At 38.4% G+C, this 22,589-nt stretch overlaps 1 protein-coding gene across 1 annotated transcript; it reads left to right on the forward strand.

Annotated features, from left to right (window-relative positions):
- Positions 1-2,536: 2,536 nt before the first annotated feature.
- Positions 2,537-6,674, forward strand: LOC139733568 (putative defense protein 3). Its single transcript, XM_071644415.1, has 4 exons — positions 2,537-2,738; positions 3,873-4,092; positions 4,981-5,048; positions 6,607-6,674. Exons 1-4 carry the CDS (start codon positions 2,537-2,539, stop codon positions 6,672-6,674), a joined length of 558 nt encoding a protein of 185 aa, XP_071500516.1.
- The last annotated feature ends 15,915 nt before the right edge of the window (positions 6,675-22,589 follow it).

The following is a 22,589-nucleotide window of genomic DNA, read 5'->3' on the forward strand; positions in this document are numbered from 1 at the left end:
AACACCAGAATGGTTTTTGTTTGTACGAGTATACGCGCCAGCAATCTTGAAAACGCCCGAAGCCACGTTTAGTGTTGACTCCTTCATTAATTCTACAGTATCAAAAATTTACAAGCACAGAAAAAAAAATCCCAGTTTTGTGATGGAAAAACCAGTGAGGTGAGATCCCTGCATGAACGAGTTAAAATAATCTGGCAAACGGCATTCCGTCGAAGAGGAAACGCAATACACCCAAAGCCATAAGGGCTCTGACGACAGGTGTGCCCTATGTCTCATGTCATCCAGATTGTTGTGATCTACGAACTCCATTACTCAGCGGATTAAGTCATTATTAAAAAGAGGCCCAGGAACTGAAGCTTACCTGGGTCTCTCGTTCTCTTTTTCTCTTCCTGTCCATTATAACGCATTTTGTTTGTATTGTAGATACGGTATTATACAGCTAGGATTGTTACTTCGTTATCCGTAGAATTTCTTTCCTATCTTTTTTTTTTTCCTTTTTAAGACTGCTATGCCAACAATTAAGCAGGCTTAGACAGAATACTATGCACAAACTGAACTCAGGTCAATACGGCTTTTTTTACTCTCCACCTGCTCATTCTTTTTATCCGCTAAAAATATCCTCCCCCCTCCCCACACACACACACCACTTGTTTCACGCAACTGCACTGTAGCTGTAAAATACAGTGAGTGTAAGTTGCAACATCTTCGATCCCAGTGTCAGTACAACACCGATACTACACGCTCGTTTGATTACAAGGATGATAAAAGCAACGACACTGCAGATGTAAACTAGTGAGTGTAAGTTGCAACATCTTCGATCCCTGTGCAGAACCTACTTGTGAAACAGGCACCAAGCCTTTTTCAAGCGTACAGTTGTATATGATTTCGAACAAGTACAAAAATGCCTATACCTGCTTTCAAGGTTACAGTACGATTTATAGGTTACAACATTCATTATGATAAATGACTCAACTTCAAACCCGGATGGAAATGTCAGTTTTCTCCATCGACGAAAAGGCGAAACATTCCTTTCGGAAAAGGCTCTAAAAATGCAGACCACATGCTTTGTTTATACATGTATATATACAAAAAACAAAACACAAATGTAATCCGTCTCAAAATTGTAAACAAAAACTTTATGAAAACGCAGAATTTAATACTTACGTAACCAAACCAAATCAAACCCTTTTATCCACCAACACACAAACGTACTTTCTACCCCTACTCCTCCTCCTCCTCCTCATCATCATCATCATTACCAAATCCTCACGAATATTCAAAACTAATCGCACAGATGTTTTACATTGAAATAATGTTAATACTGGCAAGGATAGGCTATTGGAAGGACATGCTGGATTATAACAAGCAAGAAGGTAAGACTTCGTTAATCGTATGTTCCAGTCATCCCATTAAAAACACTACGTTCGCTTTTACAAAGAACTTTTCAGTTAATTTCTAAAGGGTTTCTCGACAATTTTCCAGGGCAGCAAATCATGACATTTGCACACAAAACAAACAATCGTGATAGAGTGCTAGGAACAAGTTGTCGCGGTTAGATAACTTGTCTTCGACACATCCGGCTAAATATCCGTTCAATGATGCTGATAATTTAATCTAATTTGATAGTCTGTACTCTGTCTGTACTCTACAACACCCCGCCTATTGCTGCACATGCGCAATCGAACCATCACGAATCGTAACGACGTATCTGTGCCGTCACTCACGCTCATGATCAAATGACTCGGAAGAATTCCATTGCTTGCTGCCTTGCTGTATTGTTGCCATAATAATTATCTGTTACATGCCACGTTGAATGATTTGAAAGCTCACTGATATTCATGTCTATGTCTGTGATAAAGAAACTTCTTTTTCATTCTTATTTGTTCTTCATCAACTTGTTTTCTTTCTAATCATTATCATTATCATTATCATTTTGTCACTGATATAGCTGTTACCATCGCCAGCAACGTTTATCATTTTCATCATTGTTACCATACTATTATTATCACCAATATGTTTATTCATATCAATATCTCTGATGTCTGATAGTCGTCAACATTACCATTATCAGTAAAAACAGGATAATCGATATGTCGTTTTGACATCATCAAGGTACGTCCTTGGTATCACCAATTTTATCCATGTGCGCACCATAGCCAGTTGATGGATATGCATCTGTTTTGTACGTAATAGAACAAACAACACGAGAATTAATGGCTCGCGAAACATCATTCATATAATCTATCACTCTAACCGTAAAAGTGAGATACCATCGAAATCATCCTTCACAGAAAGTGTTGACTCTGTATAAATAAATAAATAAATAAGTAAATAAATAAATATATATATATATATATATATATATATATATATGCACTGGAGCTTCTTCTAAGAAATAGAAACTTTTTTCTTTTTGTTTTCTTCTTCTTTCGTGTGTCACTCAAAACTTTTATCTATACACGCCATTTCAGTTCACATGTCAATTTTAGCTATTTATCATTTTCGTCTTATGATATCTCGATTTCATAGCATAGCAATGGCAGATGTAAGGAACTTCGTTTTCCTCCTGATTTTCCCGGTTGCCATGGCCTTTCCATCCGGGGCTCCAGCCGGTGCGTGCGGCCATCTGACCCCGGGTCACCGCGATAACGGAACTGTCATTTCGCCCCAGAGCGGCGCCAGTCCGTACACGGTTAGCGCCGACGTCGCGACCTATAGTCCATTGGGTACCGTGACGGGTGAGAATTACGTAGTGATTTTCTTAGTCACTGTCTTCTCATGTTTTTGAAATGTATTTTGTTCGTTTGTTTATGTGTTTACTCATTGCTTGGTTATTCAAAAGACGCGTACTGGGAGGATGGGACAAGGCGAGAAATAAGGCTGATGTATAGAAAACAGAAAAGTGACAAAATCCAACGTTATAAGATTGATATTTCATTAAAATGTTTTGTTGGTGTGTAGGCATAGGTGTTTGTGTATGTGTCTGTCTGTATATATGTGTGTGTGTGTGTGCTTGAATGTTGTAAAGATATTGACCAACTGCTGAAGTTTAGCTCCCCTCCATGATACGTATTCTTATATTCCCTATGAGACGACAAATCCCCAGTTGTTCTTGCAGTCTTCCTCATTCAAGGGGGGGGGGGGGGGGCGGAGAAAAGTCAAAGATAAAGTCTTGCTTCACTACAACGGGATTCAACGGGACACGTAACGAGACTCGGAGCAGAAGTTCTATGAAAAAAAGAATGCTAGCATTTCATCATCACATTTCCAATCTTTTTGGTCATCATCACTGGTAGGCCTACTTTTATTTTCCGTTACCATGACGACCAAAGGGAGTGGAGGCGGAAGGGATTTCAGGGGGAAGGCCGGGTACATACGCAATCACCCCCCCCCCCCCACACACACACACACGCATTCACACGAATAAGACACAGGTTAGTTACTTTTTTTTTCAACTCGAAGGATAATTTCAATTCCAAGAGACAAGCTGATCAGTGCAGATGTCCTAAGTGCGTATAATTATTTGCACGTAATACAATGTGCATGGTGCTTGTGCTGTTTGCTGCACTTGGGCCCGACCACGCCAAATCTAATTTTTCTGGCTATCGTGATCAACATTTTCTTAATAAAGATTTTGCATAACTTGGAATATGTTAGTACGTGGTCTATCTGTTATTCAGCAGGGGCAGCTATATGTTATCGTCAAGAGAACGTCCACCTGCTTCGAAGAGAATTATATAGCTATTACTGAAAAAAATCCAGTAGGTCAATGTGTTCCACGATTAGTAATATTGTTAAATACACAGGCACACTGAATCAAACCAACACACAAACGACAAAATGTTTGTTCATTTATTTTCATTCCTTCACAGTCTCGGTAACTGGAGCAGATTTCCGAGGCATTTTACTCCAAGCCAGACGAACCGACGACTCCGTGGTTGGAACGTTTTCAGCACCTCCCGCGAACACGAAGCTGCTGCAGTGTCGCAACGCGAACGACAGCGTTACGCACTCGAGCCAGGACCCGAAAAGCGCTGGGACGTCTTTCACTTGGACCGCACCAGACTCTGACGTAGGAGCGGTCAAGTTCACGTGCGTAAAACCCTTCTTTTCACGCAATGCCCATTCAGCGTTACCATTGTCGCTCCGGTAGTTCCCGTCAACATTAAAATGTGACCGCCTTGATTCGTACAATAGTTGGTGCAATACTTTTCAGTGTGTAGGGCATACAGCAATCAGCAATTTGTGATCAGATATTGATACAAAACCATATTGGGCTTGCTTGACCTATACTAACAAAAGCCAAAATACATTTTTCGAACCCTTGCTCCCTTGGACTTTCACTGAAAGTAATCAAAATCAAAAACAAAAACTCACCTGCAAAAACAAGTAAATTTCTATAAAGAATAACAATGCTGCTAAACCCATGATGATAACAATGAGGAGAAGAGGATGTCAATAATTATGATGATATCAACCGTGGTGATAATGATGATATTAGTTTAGTACTTATATCATAAAGTATGAAATAGACGTGATTCATATCAGTGCTGTATTATTTTTGCGAGGATACGAATACTGATATCAGGCTACGGAGTATCTTACGATCTACGCTAGATATGTGGTAGGCCTACAAAAAGAACGCAGATATGTCAGCTACATTAGTAGGTCAATACACAGGCCACAAATACCTCGGATGTGAAGGAAAATGTATTTAGTCTCTCAAATTGCACACAAGTGTCCGATAGAATTAGGGAATAGAAATGCTAAACTCTGTCTTGATTGACGTTATTTGAATAAATTAATCAGAATAAAGCAAGGAGACCAGCATAACAAAGTTTGCTAAACAAAACGATGTCTCATTTCACGCAAATCATATAGGGATATGGTATTTTGTAAATCTTGTTTCCCTTCTTTTCTCACCTATAATGTAATGCTCCTACTACGCCGTATACATTATCTATATTTCTTATGTCACAGGGCAACGCTGCTGCAGGAATACGAGATTTTCTGGGTAGGACTTGAATCCCAAGCGCTGCAAGCATCAGGTAAGGTCATCACAGAACCAGTCTTTGTTCCAGCGTATATTACCTACGCGTTTATCCATCTCTTTTTTACCCATGATTTAGAAATAAGATTGATTTTTTTTTATCATCTTCATTGTCTGTATAACTGTATTCTAGTCATGTGACACTCTGTACTCGAATCTGGATACATCGATATAGATATCGTCATTAACCTATTGTGTGCTTTGAGTGCTGACAGACGCAGAAACCCCCATAGCGTTCTACACACTGTCCGAACACCCTGGCACAGAAAGTGTTAAGTACGCTGAAGTATTATTGATGATGCACGTTTTAATTCTTGTAAGTTAGACGTGTTAGACAGACTTTGACAACACACAATTAGTCACGAGGACTAAGGCTGCTCGTTGTAGTGATTATAACGAGTCCCTGAATGATGACCCCCTCCTAAATATAGGTTGAAGAATGGCTGGATTTATTCAAAACTCGTTTGGCGAACACTGTTGGCGCTTTTTCATTTTGACAGCTACAATAGAGTACGAAAGTGTGATGTCATGGCCAATTCATCGCCATGGAAACTGGTTGTAAACAATCTCACCTGTCCCGAATATCTGTAAACACTATTGTTGCTAACCATGCTCACACCGGTTTCACTCCAATCTGTAACAAAAGACTGTGACATCATCCCTCAGGTACCCTACCTGGCTCCGTATATGAGTCTGCTATGCGTATTTTCTGTTCACTATCAATAACTTGATAAATGGTGTCAACTGTGTGCAACAGCACATGACATCACCGATAATCGCTGCCGTATAATCTTTCATTTGCCTTCTCTGAGCTAAATACAGAAGAAATGATTAAAATACGGATCAGTTCGAGCTGAAATTGTTACTTTGACGTATAGCTCCTCATGTGCGGCTCTGTAGACGCTGTAAAAAACGCCCTCGTCATGACGCTGGGATGTCAAACTTTCTAAAAGATACTTTGTTTTTGTTGGTTAATGTTGGCAAAAGTCATGAATATTCCTTTATAAGTGCAAAATACTTTCAAACTTTAAGGCGTTCACATTTGCTTCCTTTAGAAGGGTTATCCGAGACAACCTCAAAACTTGGGCATGTTATGGGTGAAGGCTTCTAAGGCATGGGCATGTGAAAGAATTTTGCTTTATAAGTAACGTCGGAAGAAGGGAATGATAATATAATGAATACCTCAATGATACTAATTTAGGACTGAAGCATCTATCAAAATATATAGCATAATATCTACGCTTGTGTTTTTCCTGGTCCATAGTTTAACCGTCAAAATAATATGTTCTCCGTTTGTAGTACTGCTTAGATTCTTGAAGTCTAAAGTGCATTTAATGATTTATGCAAGGCTGCACACTCACCATTTTTTTTCTTGTTACTGGTCCAACCTGTCGATCGGACCAGTAGGTACAATGTTGTTGTTGTTGTTGTTGTTGTTTTAAAGAACGAAAAGAGAGAGAGAGAAAATAGTTACAATGTACCCAGTTTTTTTCCCCATGTACAATGTACAATGTACCCAGTTTTCTTTTTCCATTTTTACCCGGTCCATTTTACAGGTCCGACAATGATTTTTACTGGTCCTGGACCCATCGGACCAGTGGCAATGTGCAGCGTTGATTCATGAGTGTGTGTTTTTTTTTTCAAGTTTAGACATAGTCTTCTACAAACTTCAGATACGGGTCTGATTGTCTTTTATAACGTCTTTTCAAAGGGAGCCTTCATAGAATTTTGCATAGGCCGATATGTATGTATGTATATGTATGTATGTATTATATATTCATAATGTTGTGATTTATTGTTTCTCAAATATAGGTGCACCATGGAACTCTGTGAACTCCGGGTTGCTTGCTGGTCTGTTATTAGCTGCTACATTTCTTATGAGACAGTAGAAGATCAGTAGTTTATTACTAAGAATAAAAGAAATAAAGAAGAAGTATCAAATTCATGCCCTCAAGTTGCAATGTCTGTTGTTGTTCATCAACATACATGACCTTAGTGAGCCGCAACACTCCTCTGTATATACTACCTTAAAACGTGGGAAGTTTATGAGACAGATATTACAACAGGGAATGAATCCAAGGAAGTTGGCATTGATTTGATTAGACTTAGATTTATTCACACTTTGTGTTCACAGGAGCAAAGAAGCAAACATAACCGAGTTACAGTGATTATATTACTGTACAGTAACATGACGTTTAAGATAATCGAAACGTATACCCTAATAAAGTATATTTTTGCTTCAAATGGTGAAAGGAAATAGTCATAAGAACAAAAACAGAGGGGTAGATTAAGAGCACAGCTTGTATAACTTAGGTCCCCTAAAAATAAGCATGTGTCACTAGAAAACACTTAATTCAATTCACCCAAGTTAAAATCGTTTGTAGGTTTCACGTTGATACGTCTATATTCATGGGACATTGTGTCACACGGCTAACGGGGAGGAGGTGATGGCGCCTCGGTTCGAAGGTTTGTTAAAAACATGTCAAGGACTATAAGAGTTGTGGCAAAATCCTCGTTTTAACAAAAATCGTCATTCTACATGTATTTCTCGCCGTTTTCAAGCATTATAAGCGTCTTTACCCGTTTATTGGTGTGTGCTTTGTGTAGTAGTTATTTGTCATTATGTTTCAGAGTTCTTGTCCACCGAGTTATAGGAACTATAGCGATGTTTCAGTGAGCCATTGAATGAAGCAGAATCAGTGGACTTCTCCTTCATTTAATCTGAATTTGTAGTAGCAAGTACGGTATCTTTCACTAAAGCATGATTAGTATGATTGCTATTATTTTTTTTACATTGCTGTTGGATTCAACAAAAATAAATATCTAATACATGTACTGTCTTGTGAATGTTGTTTGCCACTGTGTTGAACATGCCAAGTTGTGTTAATCCGCATGAATATGTAAATGTTATTTTAAACATTGTTGATCAAATACAGACAAGTGTTCCAGTACACATACCTAAAATGAAAATGTAGCTGTTTTTCATTTATAACTACATAAATGTATATAATATGCATATAATATGTATATGATATATATATATATATATATATATATATATATACTCATGAACACACACACACACACACACATATGCTTATATATACAATGTAAATTATGTAGACCTAAATGTACATCGATATGTGTGTATGAAACAATATTCGTGACCAATGGGGAGCTGAGGAGAAGCTTAAAACTACATAACATAAAAAAGCAACTATAGGTGATAATTATATCATCCAGCATTTTCCCAATGAGCCACGGTGATTATGGTGAAGACGAGTATCTGTACGAGGGCCTTGATTGATCTGAAATTAAATTTTGAAATGCCACTTCAACATAATAATCATCCTAATTATCTGTTTTTGTTTTGTTCTGTTTTTATCTGTGTTTGCATGCGTCGGCATCTACTTAGGCGCCGAGGGGCATTAAATGGCGTAAGTCAGGGCCATACCTAAACTACCATTGTACATGTATGTATAAACACAAAACACACAAATTACCATGTTACGAAAGTGTGGAAGTATTGACCAGATCATTATTATGTTTAAGCAATCACAACAATGTGCAAATGCATACTGAAATATGAACGGTTGATGTACGTCCGATGTCCATGCGTCCAAATGATTTCTTTATTGTTTTGGGGATAGGTACTCTGTCACACTTGTGTCAAACTTGTAGTTTCTAATTTTCGGCACTGCCAGATTAAATTAAAATCATGAAGAATGAGAAATCTAGCCGGTAGGACGACTTGGACGTGACGGCATTTTTTGTTAACCATTATAAGATATAAACTAAGACTAAAGCATTTGTACATGACTAAACCACACATTGTCCCAAACGATAGAATGATATACGAGGATTGCGATCATCATTCACACTTCAAAACGACGCTGATTGAAAAAAAAATGCTTGCAGTTTAGGGATTTTCCATTTATTTAACAAAGGGCTAACCTTTAATCATAATCATCACATACTTTTCTTGAAACGTTTGAAGTTGATGTATACTGATCTGAGGCATAGATGGCTTTGACTAATATGTGAGTATAATGTGGACTATAAAGCTGTTGACCATTCACTCCGATAGTTATACAACTGTATTACACAAAGCTACATAATATTAAATGTTCATAGATACAAACGAATAAAGTACCAGACATTCAGTATGCATGAGTTTACCCTTCTTCGTGTACACATTTTCTACAGGAATATCTACAGGTATTTACACCAATAAATAGAAATGCAATTTAAGTCAATTGAGAGTGATATTAAGTATCAATAATGCTATACTGTATGCTGATTCTAGTAAATGGGCGGATGATGAACACCAATTCCTCCCTCCCTTAATTTCTTGATCCATTCATACTTTTCTATATCACTCCTACATTCACAGATTACATGCAAGGTGTAAGTGGTAGTGGTACCATATGGATGAGAAAGAGGAGTGCAGAATTATCTTTGGAAGTTAAAGTCGAATTCTGGTTAGTCGCGAACAGACACTAAGATAGGTTACTATGCGACAACGGCTGATTTTCCATTGCGACATTGAGCTGCCATTATTTTCATGTAAGGGTATAGTGCAATGATCCGCCAGATCTAAACTACCCTTGTTAAAAGAGCAAAAGCGAACATATAAAATCAAAGTGATGATAATAATGCACAATGTAAGAAATGGACATTAATAAGAAAGTTTTCAAAGTTTCAATGCTTTTATGTAATTAAATAAGATACTAAAGCATGATTAGTATGATCGGATTGCTAGACCGGTAGAGCACCGGTCTAGCAATCCGGAGGTCTCGGGTTCGAATCCCGATGGAATCCCATTTTCTTTGCTCACTTTTCCACTAATAATTTATATTCTTTCTGGTCAGTTTATTCTGTCTTTATTTGTTACAAACTCAAAAAGCTGCATCACTTCGGTGATCCCTCGCATTTATCCCCAAGTTGAATTATCCTTCGGGTTTATGCCAGGTTCAAGTGTGTGCGTGTGTGTTACACACAAAACACACTGCTATAGCTTCTGACCACCCGAGCATTGAGAATTAAGGGTTTCTGGGACGAACACTGTACTAGGGCTTTCTATAGCTCAGTCGGTAGAGCACCGGTCTAGCAATCCGGAGGTCTCGGGTTCGAATCCCGATGGAATCCCATTTTCTTTGCTCACTTTTCCACTAATAATTTATATTCTTTCTGGTCAGTTTATTCTGTCTTTATTTGTTACAAACTCAAAAAGCTGCATCACTTCGGTGATCCCTCGCATTTATCCCCAAGTTGAATTATCCTTCGGGTTTATGCCAGGTTCAAGTGTGTGCGTGTGTGTTACACACAAAACACACTGCTATAGCTTCTGACCACCCGAGCATTGAGAATTAAGGGTTTCTGGGACGAACACTGTACTAGGGCTTTCTATAGCTCAGTCGGTAGAGCACCGGTCTAGCAATCCGGAGGTCTCGGGTTCGAATCCCGATGGAATCCCATTTTCTTTGCTCACTTTTCCACTAATAATTTATATTCTTTCTGGTCAGTTTATTCTGTCTTTATTTTTTAAATAAGATACTGTAATGTTGTTTGTTACTTGATTAGATGAGCAGGTGATGCCTTCATCTCACAACTCTTTCATTGTTTTCTACATATCAAGTAAAACTAGAAAGGCGTGTTGAATATACTTCACACCATTCACACTAAAATTCCATTCACCAGTACTTATCAATATCATCAATGGTCAATAACTTCTTAGATCTTTTTCATAGGATAATACTTGGAAATACTGTTTTAGCTGCAGTATTTATTCTAGCGATTTAAGTCTGAAAATTCAAAATCTGAGACAAATATCATAGATATCACTTTTCTGTTCAAAAATTAGTTTCAGTATTTGGAAAATTCAGGACAGTCACTTCCTCGATTGTTGCGTACACACCATTTTCTGAAGCATTCGTTTTAACAGAATTCAGGGAGATTCTGTGTCATAAACATTGAAGACAGATCGAAATATTCAAATAGATACATGTTGACCAACATACATGATTATGATGTACGTCTGATACACACATACAAGAATAACATCACATAATATAACATTCAAAGGTCCAATGTCTACATTGAACATGATTGAAAAAAAAATGGGTGGAAATCAAAGTATTCAACTTGTATCCATTGATTTATACTGTGCTTAATTGAAATTTAATTTTTTTTTTCCAACTGGATGATTGACTTGCATAATTCAAAGATTGGGCTTGTCCCATTTTGTGATCAAACTTTTCGCAATGTTTACATACATTTTGTTTATCCGATTGGTTGGATTAAGAGGATGATCTTTTTGAGACTTTGGACTTTGTATAGACTTAACCATTAAGTCCTGGGGTAATTTTCCCAAAGAAATTATTGTGTATAATCATAAAATAACCAACTCCGAATTTAACTGCAAATTTCACGTTGGAGCAAGAATAGACGCAACTGGCTATAGATTCATGAAACTTATCCAAAATCAATAAGAAATATATGTATATAAACAAGTCAATCGGACAGAGAAAAGAGAACTTTAAAATGTTTTTGTTGCCAATTTCACAAATCATTTATGGATACAGCAAATTGTTTTTGTGTGTGTGTGTGTGTGTGTGTGTGTGTGAAAACGTGCAAAATATACATGAAGAACAAAGGATATTTTTTCATCCTGACTAATAATACGCTTCAATACAGAAGAAAATTACAATCTAAAAAAGGAAACAAACCATTAAAACGTGGCTTATTTGTTATTGGGCATGTTGGCTTAAGGTGTAAATTCTCATTAGATACATTACAAAAAAAAAATTGATTAATGTATCACTACAAATTACAAAAAAAACACACGAGCGTTTTATCGAATGAACGTATGATTACACGAAGAGAAAAGCAATCTCCAGATCAAGATTTGGTTGTCAAGGAGAGAGACAAAGTGGCGCAGAAACAGTTTGCCACCAACATATAGCCTGGCTTGAATGTAGGAGGAGAATTTGACACGATCATTTCTTTTGAAATATTTTTCCAAATGCTGTCGTTAACATCATCTGCAGTTCCGCTAATTAGCCAGATTTTTTTGGACATTGGAGCTGGGCACGTCAGCTGAAGACTAATGTTCAAAACAGCCCAACCCATGAGGTTTGTAACGTTGCAGTGGTAGGTTCCCACGTAATCAGAACTCATGTTGGTTATGATAAAATCACCGCCAATGAAAGCAGTCATGCCCTCATGAGTAGCATTTATGATGTGCGGAACGCTGTTAGGCATGGTCCAGGATACCATTACTCCTGTCGGATCATTGACGGGACACTCAAGTCTCACCGTATCGCCTTCAGCTCCGACCCGCTGCGATTTGGCCGGGTCCTGGGTGGGAACGCATTGCATTTTTTCTTCAGCAACCTCAGCCAAGCGCTTGCCCGATAGCCTATCTGGCTGTGCGCAGATGACCCCGGATTCTGGACCTGTGTCGCCGTAGAGAAGAAAGTTATCCCTCAATCGTCTAGAGAAGGATCTTACACGACAGTCGCACTCTAACGGATTGTCTGAAACATTGATTCTTGCCTGGTGGTGAGAATCAGTCAAGAGCGATTGCGGCACGTGGTGGAGCAAGTTGTGCGTGAAGTCAAGAGACCGCAGCAGCGGGGTTGTCTTCACGCCATCTCCCTGAACCCGTTTTAGTCTATTTCCCGTCACGTTAAGACTTGTTAAGAGTGGAAACATCTGAAAGCTTTGCCTTTCTAATGCATCTATGTTATTATAGCTCACGTCAAGAAACAGGATGTCACTGTTATTGTCCACTGTTTGCCAAAAATCACTCGAAATATTATTGTGAGAAACGACAAGCTCTACGACAAACGTGCCGGTAAGATTCGGCAAGGTTGAGAGCAGATTGTTCTTCAGTTCAAGCCGTTCGATATCTATCTCACGAGGCAGTCCAAGATCGACAATGCCGTCAGCTCTTTGTAATGCAGTGATATTATTGAGAAAGATATACCTCAGAAAAGGTTGGTGTTGCAGAATCCCAGCGGGACCATCTTGAAGAATTGTGTTTGATAAGTTTAGAGATGACAATATCGGCATACAGAGTCCCAAATCCGCACTTATAAACTGAAGAGGATTGTTGGCAAGGTTCAGTGTCGTCAGAGTTGAGAAATGAGGGATAAGTGAAGAATTGATATAAGTGATTCCATTTCCGTCGAGGTGGAGGTCTCTAAGTCTAGTTACTCTCCTATCATTACTTATCTCTACAGTTTGCAACGCCGGCAAAAAGTTGGCTAACGCCGTATTCGAAATATATAGATTTCGCAAATTTTGGCAGTCATGAAAAGTAGTGGCGGGTACAAATTCAACAGGATTGAGAGATAGATCGAGCGTATGTAAACCAGTGCATCCTTGAAACGTATTGATTGAAATGCTTTGGATTCTATTATTTCTGAGATTTACGGTTTCGACAGTAGGCAAATATCGCATAAAAGAAATGTTTGAAATCCTATTGTCTTCGGCATTCAGATACTTTAGCTTTGACATGGACACGGAATTAATAGTAAAATATGATATCTTATTATGAGAGATGTCGATATGTGTTACAGATAAGAGAAAAACATCTTCTGTAATCTGCGTCAGATTTCCGAAACGCAAAGTAAGTGTGTTTAAAACAAACGGTGTGCCAATAGCGGAAAGTGACGGAGGGCTAAATCCGTCGATGCGCAACTCTCGAAGGCTCCGGAGAGAAGAAAACGGATTTGTTTGAATCGTCATGGCTGCATTACTCTGCAGATGCAGTTCGTTTAGTGTCGTAGGACTTGTCAGTCGAGGGATATGAGCAATTTCTGTGTTCATCAAAGACAGCAGCCTGAGCCGGACTAGATTGCCCAGGTTTTCCCACACGACACTACGGATTGGGTTTGAGTCGAGGACGAGCTGGGTGAGATCATAGATAGTTGGAAATACGGGCAAAGATTCGAATTCGTTTCGAGACATATCGAGATTTGTGAGACGGGGACAATTCTGCAGAGCGGGAATGTTGAGTGAGGAGACTTCATTGTCGGTGATATTGAGTGAATAAAGCATGGGCAAGTTAGAGAAGGCCTGAAGATCCTGTAAGTTATTTCGTCCAACATCGAGCACCATCAATGACGCTGCCGCTGAAAACGCGAGAGGGTCCACGTAATTTATGGAATTGTTCGTCAAGTAGAGCGCGTTCAGCAACGGTCCATTTAAAACTCCGTCAATTCTTATCAGGGCGTTGTTTGAGAGACGTAGATACCGCAAGTTGGGCGTGTTAGTAAACAGGTTGTTTGGCAGCTCATTTATCTCGTTATTATTCAGGTTAAGACTACGCAGACTGGGAAAGAAGGGGACATCTATGATAGACTTGATTCGGCTGTACGCGAGATCCAAACTTTTGAGGCTACCCAGTCCGGTAAAGTTGGCGATGCCACTTACCATATTGGCGTTTGCGTTGAAATTCTCGAGATGCAACAACCTGGAAAGATTACTAAAGTCTTCCAGCCGATTATCACTGATATTTACTGAAAGTATCTGTGGGCAGCGCAGCCAGATTAGACTGTCAATGTAACCAAGTTGGTTACCACACAAAATGAGTGTCTTTAGAGTTGGGGATATGATTCTGCTGACATGAGTCAGTCGATTTTTCGATAGATCTAGAATTTCTAACATCCTCATCTCAGAAAAAGAGTCCTCTTGGACCTCTGACATGAGATTTCCGCTGAGATTCACCAATTTCACAGAGTCATGAGAAAATGCAAATCGACGGATGCGGTTGTTGTCAAGTATGAGGTCTTCCAAGAAGGGCATACCTTCAAAGTGCTCTTTGGTTATCTCCGTTATGAGGTTGCTGCTCAGACGAAGTATACGAACCGACGTCGAATCACGTAGCAAAGCGACCTGACCGTCTGTCAGGACAGCATTTACAAGGTCTAGTTGAGTGAGCTTTTGCAAACCACTCCAAAATCCGTCCTCAATATGCACAATTGGGTTGTTGACAACTGACATGTAGACCAGTTCAGAAGCGTTAATGAATGTTTCTCGCAGCAGGCGATCAACCCGTGTCTCTACACAATATAAAACCGTGACTTTGGGTCCCAATGACGGAAGTTTGTCCAAGTGAGCCCGCCGGCAGTCAACGCGTACCCACGGATCAACCGTGCGCAATGCGTAGCACTTGCAGACTTTGGGACAGGCTGACAGCCCGGAGCCATGCGCAAACACTGCCAATTGGAGCAGCATAAAGCAGCAAGACTTAAGGTCCAGGAGGTGTCGAGATGTAAGAGCCATTATGGACATTCATTAGGTCACCGTAAGCTGAAGAAAAAAAGGTTTTTGTGGGGGGGGGGGAGCGAGGAAACAAGATTTTAATATCACCAGAAGTAAAAAAGAAAATGCAAACAAGAACTTCAATTGTAATCTCTTTTTTCTCTCTCTCTCCGTTAGATTATTCTCCTAATAGAAATATGTCAGTTCCAAAGAAAAATGCTACTTAGAATTTAAAAGCAAAGATATTTGTTTCAAGGATCATTAGAATTTTTTTACATGCTCATAATCAGACTCATAATCATAATTTTGACGATCATGAAATTAGAATTAAACCGATTTTCTGGTCTCAGTCTCATTTCCAGTTATGTGGTGTCACCATGCTAAAATCCTTGTGATTTTGAATAATATTGTTTAAAAAAATATCTCATGATACACAAGATGAAAGTTCCACAGAGCACATTTTGACCTCCTAAAGAAAGAAAAAAAAAAGTTAAAGGTCATGTTTACCTTCGGGAGCAGTGATGAAAAAAAAATGTTCAAGATATCAAGATATCACATTTGATGCATATGTGTACGTCAATTGTATCACAAAACATCACACCATATAAGAATTATGCAATAAAATCTAAGGGAGATATTATTATTTTTCTCAATAAACCGTATAAACATCTTTATTATAACAATTGTTCACATTTTGTATATTCAACAATACTTAATATTCATTAAACTAATTCAGATGTTGACATTAGTTGTTTCTATCCCTTGCTCACATTTTAGAACTATTTTTTGGCACTAAAGCACTAATGCGCTAAAATACATCAGTAAATGGTAATTATGTCTTTAACAGGTAAAACTCGGATGATGGGACAGGGTTAACATAACACGTTGTAATGGTCATAGATTCTGTGGACATTGTAGAGATAGTATTTAGCTCATCACTCCAACTTTGAGAAAATGCACTCATGTCAGACTCGTGAAAAAAATAATGATAATTATAATCAAGGTAGAATTTTCTTGTTGCCAAGCCTGCCGCAGCAACAAATCATTAATCTTACTCATTTTGTGGGGAAAAATAACATTGCCCTCACGCGAAGGCCCACTTACACTGCAAAAAGATCGGTGTTAGAATAGATTTAACACTATAGGTGTCACACTATGCACACCACACCAAAAGACCACAGCAAAATGTGTACATTATGCAAAGCATGCTGTGATGATGTTGAAAAGTGTTCACCTGGCACTTCGTCGTGTTGGTTTAACACTGTATAGGTTGTGATATTTTTGACACTGCGCTGGTGTTAATTCAACAATGACACTACATGGTGTTAATTTGATATTGCTAGTCTTAATGTCAATGGTATAACACTCGCCAAGTGTCAATAGAACTGGCCACACTAAGTGGTGTTACTGTGGTGTAAATGTGTTCACAACCTCTTTTTTTTTTAAAATCAAGTCTTGCTGACGTTCAAAATCAACAAAAAAACCAGTGACTAATAAACTCGATGTTAATTACCTGACCCAAAAAAAAAAAAAGTTTCGTGTTTTGAAGCGACACCCAGAGGTGTTGATTATATTTTGACACCACGAATGAGCACGGGAAATTTAACACCAACTCGGTGTTTTTTTTTTCTTTTAACACCCGACTTTTTGCAGTGTAACAAAATGAAACAGGTATAGACAGCGTGCAAAACAACCAGTAGGCCCTACATTGCATAAGCATACTCACAAGTGTGTTATAAATCCAGCGCCAACTAGTGCGGGTTGTGGCGCCAAAATATGCACGCACTGAATTGTCACTCCCTTAGAAAGTTCTGCGGCCCTTCCCGACAGGTGCTAATAACTGCGGAGGTGAAGCGCAAATAGCCGATTAGCAAGTTACAGGTATATTAGGGACCGGGACACCAGAGGAATTTGGGAATGGTGACTAATTTAGATGACATCTTTCGGCGTACACACAACTGGTTCTTCCACAAGTTAGAACAGTTAGGTTTTACCCCAGTATTCTCAGGTTTTCATAAAGCCCACCTACTACGCATTCGTATAATAGATCATGATAGACATTGGCTATAGATACACTACCTCGCTTCCGGTGAATTCGAACCTAGAATACGCACTTTTCGACTTTGAACCCTTGTCCAGAGTCTAAATAGCCATATCATCCAAGAATTACACCACAGTAATCCAACAGTGCATATCATAGAGGGATGACTTGGTGAAGTGGCAAAATAAGCATTATTAATTGCTGAATGAAAGTAATGATGTTTATTATACAGTTTGAGTCACTAATGTGTAGCTAATTTACTTCAAAGAGTGTCACACTGGTCATCTATATTATGAAATAGAGGAAAAAATAAAGATCGAGTGATTAAGTAAGTGTCAGCAGTCACTGTTCATTATTATCAGTTCAGTTTCCGAATTCCGTTATTCGACGCTTTCAGTCCGGCACATCAAAATATGAGGTGGCTCATAACTAGAGTTAGAAGCCCAGTGAGTCTTGCTCAGCAACGTTGTGTGTTATCATGCCGTCCCCTCCAGTAGAGGCAAAACTCACTCTCTTTCCGAAGATTCGCAGCTGATCCGGAAAAGAAATACAGTGCGTATAAAAAAAAAAAAAACGCAACAAGATCTAATTTCGAATTTGTGAAGATTGTGTTAACTTTACACCAAAATGAGTAGCAACATCTTAAAGCTACATGTCTCCTCTTTCCCATAAACAATCCCATAAAATCTTACACGGTCATGGATGGCTGAGTAATCATTGTTTTTTGACAATGGGTCAAATTGGACTTAGGACCAAGTTTCAGTTTTTGCATTTAACTATGACGTCGATTTTCGTAGAGAAAAGCTGAATGTCAGGGCTGGACTTTGTGGAAACGGTTCGCTCCTAGGGCCCTTCTTCTTTGAAAACAACATGAACGGAAATGGATATTTACAAATTTTAGATGAAAATGTGATTCCTGAATTAATGGAAAAATTTTCTGTGCAACAAAGCGGTGTGTTCAGATGCCTATGGTGGGCACAGGATGGCGCACCAGCCCATCGACTAGTTGCAGTAAGAAACAGATTGGCTGAGGTATTTGGAAATTGGGTGATTGCCTTGTATCATGATGTGGAGTGGCCAACACGATCTCCGGATCTTGTGACTTTTTTTCTTTGGGGTTATCTCAAGAGCAAAGTGTTCATTACCCCTCCACCTGACATTGCAACTTTGAGACAAAGACTCGCTGATGAGTTTGAAGCTTTACGCCACCAAGCACCAATGATTCGCAGGGCTGTGTGTGAGATGGAGAAAAGAGCTAATCTCTGTGTGGAAAGGAATGGTGGCCATGTTGAGGGGCATGGAATGTAATGTTAAAAAGAAATACTAGTATCCGAAAGAAGACAATGGTAAGTTGTGATCATTAATTTCATCAATTTCATTAATAGCGATCATTGATTTCATTTAAATTAATTTCATTATTCCATTTGTTTAGTTAATTTCTAATAAGGTGCAGTGCCTAAACTTGGTCCCAAGTCCAATTTGACCCATTGTACAAAAAGAGTGATTACTCAGCCATCCATGACCGCGTAAGAATAAATAAGATATCATTGGAAAGAAGAGATATGTGACTTTAAGATGATGCTACTCACTTTGGTGTTAAGATAACACAATCTTCACAAATTTGAAATCAAATCTTGTTGCGTTTTTTTTTTGATACGCACTGAATAATGAGGTTCGCATAATTCCGAAGGTTCGTTAGTGCGCACCATTTCTATATTTTTCGAATAATTTTCTAAAATCAAGTGTGATCGATCATATTTAGTTAATGTTTTTAAGTTATTGATTATTATAAATGGATTGCACGTCAGATTGAGTTTTGCACGTATGATACAATCATATCTTCACACTGAATGCGCAGGGAGGAATTATATGAAATCCTTAGAATTGTAGAAGAATGTTGTAAGAAGAAGCTGCCTTGACATTCCTTCCCTCGGCTGACCGTACTTCGGTTCATTTCCTCTTATTTCTATAGCAGCATGATTAGCGACACCCTCCCTCCCCCTTCCCCTATTGAAGCTTTCGAGTTAAGTGAACGGAAGCAGATATTAGCAAATACTTACCCCATTCACTACGGCCATGACGGTGGAAGAAGGTTCGACTCGTTTGCCAAAGAGCTAAGTCTGTGAATGAGCGTCTTCGAGCATTCCTTTCCTGATTATACACTCGGACTTGGCTTCTATAATATACTGTCAGTGTTTCTGGTGAAATCAGTTGTCCTTCCAGAAAAAAAAAAAATCACAACAAATCAAATAAAAGGTTTCATATCACGCTATTCCCTAATTTCCTCTAGACGTATCTGCCTGCCGATCGCAATTTTCTGGATGAAATAATATGAGACAATAGGTTGGCTACATCGCATGAGATTACAATTACGCTGTCTAAGAGCCTGAAGGTTTAATATCTTCTTTTCTACGATATCATTGTGAGGTGCAGCCATGTAATGTGACTGCTTCTAATTTATTTTTATTAATCCGTTTCAGCTCGGGAGTAGAAAAAAAAACTAAAAATCTAACTTGTTTTGTCTCAAATGACTTTTTGTAAGATGACAGGGTATACTTTGGTCTGAGATTCATTAGTGTGTACAGTGTTATTATCATAATAAAAGATACTAATGATTGATGTTGACTAGGTTCACAAAGTATGCATGAGACTTATAAAGATGATTTTTGTTGTTTGGAAAACACAAAAGTCATGCCAAATTGATTATTTCGCCGGGGAGGATATATAGTGGGGGCCAGTCAGCGAAAGGAAGGGAAGAAAAACAAACAAAATTTTCTCTCACATCCTTTGTAGTTCAGGTTTTTGAGCGGTATGATTAGACCGGTTTTTAGATAAATCTATTTCTATTTTACGTATATAGTTTTCATGACAATATTCATTTACTCAGTAACGTGCAAAGCAGGCGCTACTACTGCTTCCGAAGTGCACACCATGTATGATATCATTTCATAGGGATCAAGGAGATAGACTGACTTGGTCAGATTTTTGTTTTTGTACATGTATCTCTCATTCTTGTATTCATAGTTTCCACTATACAATCTGGAAACATTTTTTGTAATCATGTGAAAACTGCTCTATCTTATCTTGTAAATATTTTGATTTTGTACGATTGATTTGTTGATTTGATCAATAAAGACTTAAAGAAAAAAACAACATTCGTATAAATCCATTATAAGATTTGTTGTTTGTCTTTTTTTTTTTCAATCAGGCTATACCTACCATATACATATGTCTTATCCGGACTTGATAATAATCTACAATACTAAAGTGCAATTCCATTTTTGACGATTAATTTGGACAGGTGTGGAGTGTCACATTGGCCGTAAAGAGACCAATACGTCTTCCCATGTAATCATGAAGTCACCTGATGAGAGTTGAAGCGTGTTTAAAGCCCATATTCAGCTGCACGGTCAGCTGATCTTCCATGGGGTCCAACTGGATGTGAGGCGGGACCACTTCACCGGGTAATGCTCCCTGCTTTTTGCGATGAATGAATGAATGAATGAATGAAGATGGATAATTTACGTGCATGAGTTGTGACTTTCTCACACACTGCACAGAACCGCCATTTCATGTACTATCTGAATGACTGCTATCCAAGGGACTTCTAGAATTATTCTCACCAGTACCAGTTATTTCTCTTACTATGAAACCACTATATACTATTTCGCCTATATAATAACAAATAATATGTAAATATAAAAACTATAAACCACAATGCAGTATACCTGACAACCTGTAAATTTGCATAATCAGTATTGTGACATTAATCACACCCTTCCCCGATTTCAAATTATGAGGTGATACGATCTGATATCATCGTTACTTTTGCAAGTCTGAGGCGAATACGATGGTATAGCCTATATCAGGGCTCGACACTAACGGTGGCCCGGTGGCCCGGGGCCACCAAAAATGAAAGTCGGGTCACCAAATTTAAAAAAAGGGGAAATTTGGTGGCCCGCCTCGGGCCACCAAAATTTTTTGAAAAGTATGTCAATAAATTCGTAACTTTTTGCGGAGGAAATTAGCAGTTAAATTTGTTCAAAGGATGGATGAAAAGGACTGAATGAATGCCTGAGAGTGAGTGTTGCAAGTTTGTTGAAGTTTATTTATGAGTAGATATGTCCAACTTCTAATTCTTACTATCATAATCTTAAATATTTGACTCATTAAATAAAGGACTTATAATGTTTTTATTGATTTTTTTCGGGACACCAAAAATTTCTCTCGGGCCACCAAAAATTTGAAATTTAGGATTTTGGTGGTCCCATCGGGCCACCAAACAAAAAAGTTAGTGTCGAGCCATGCCTATATATTTACAAATGTCATAATCTGAAAGGCCAATTAGTTTATGCAAATTAGCTGGTTTTAATCTTCAGAATTTCGCTTGTGAACAGGGTTTATGGGAATCTTGAATGCAAGTTACAATGATCACTGTCAAGCAATTCTGCCCTCCGGAATAGAGATTTCATTATTTTCAACTTTACCACACTGTATTTAGTGCGTGTGACTGATAATGCCTGAGTATGCAAATAATTATTTATACAGAAAACCAGCCCAAACCAAGAACAGCTTGAACCATGACAGGAAACAGGGATGCAACTAGAGAGGTAACCATGTACAGCAAACACGGAACTATTGACTAAATGCAACGAAGTATGTCTCGCAGCAGACACACACCAGGGATTTTCAATGCAGCTGTGCTTGTACACCCGTACTGCCACAATTAAAATGTTGTTGGCATTGTTTCCATATTATTAAAGGGGCATTCCAGACGATTTTCATAATTTCACATCGTGTATGAATCGACAGCTCCATGTATATATATAATTATGGAATTTATCGTGGTTTGTTTGTTTGTTTGTTTGCTTTTATTTCTGCATTCAATCAGATGCAATTTGAATGCAAACTTCAAAAAGTACAAAGACAAAGAATAACAAGTGCAGTGAAATAAATCGATAACAGTACATAAATAGATTCACATAGGTGATTGCATTGAGCAATGTAGATACACAGAAACATAAAATAAAATATACAGTATTTTTCAGTAAACAACAGAGATAATTGAATGCAGGAGACCACCATCATAAGCGATTAAGCTTGAAATGGATGGAGGCCTCATAAAATGACTATCCAACGACATAACTCTCTTGGAGGAAGGTGATCAGGTGAGTGCAGTGCAGTTGCAGGTGAGAGTGCAAGATGCAGTTGTAGGAAGAAAATTGA

The sequence above is a fragment of the Diadema antillarum genome, unplaced genomic scaffold (genome assembly GCF_040938485.1).
Source record: "Diadema antillarum isolate AM-2024a unplaced genomic scaffold, OU_Dant_1.0 scf00000003, whole genome shotgun sequence".
NCBI classification, from domain to species: Eukaryota; Metazoa; Echinodermata; class Echinoidea; order Diadematoida; family Diadematidae; genus Diadema; species Diadema antillarum.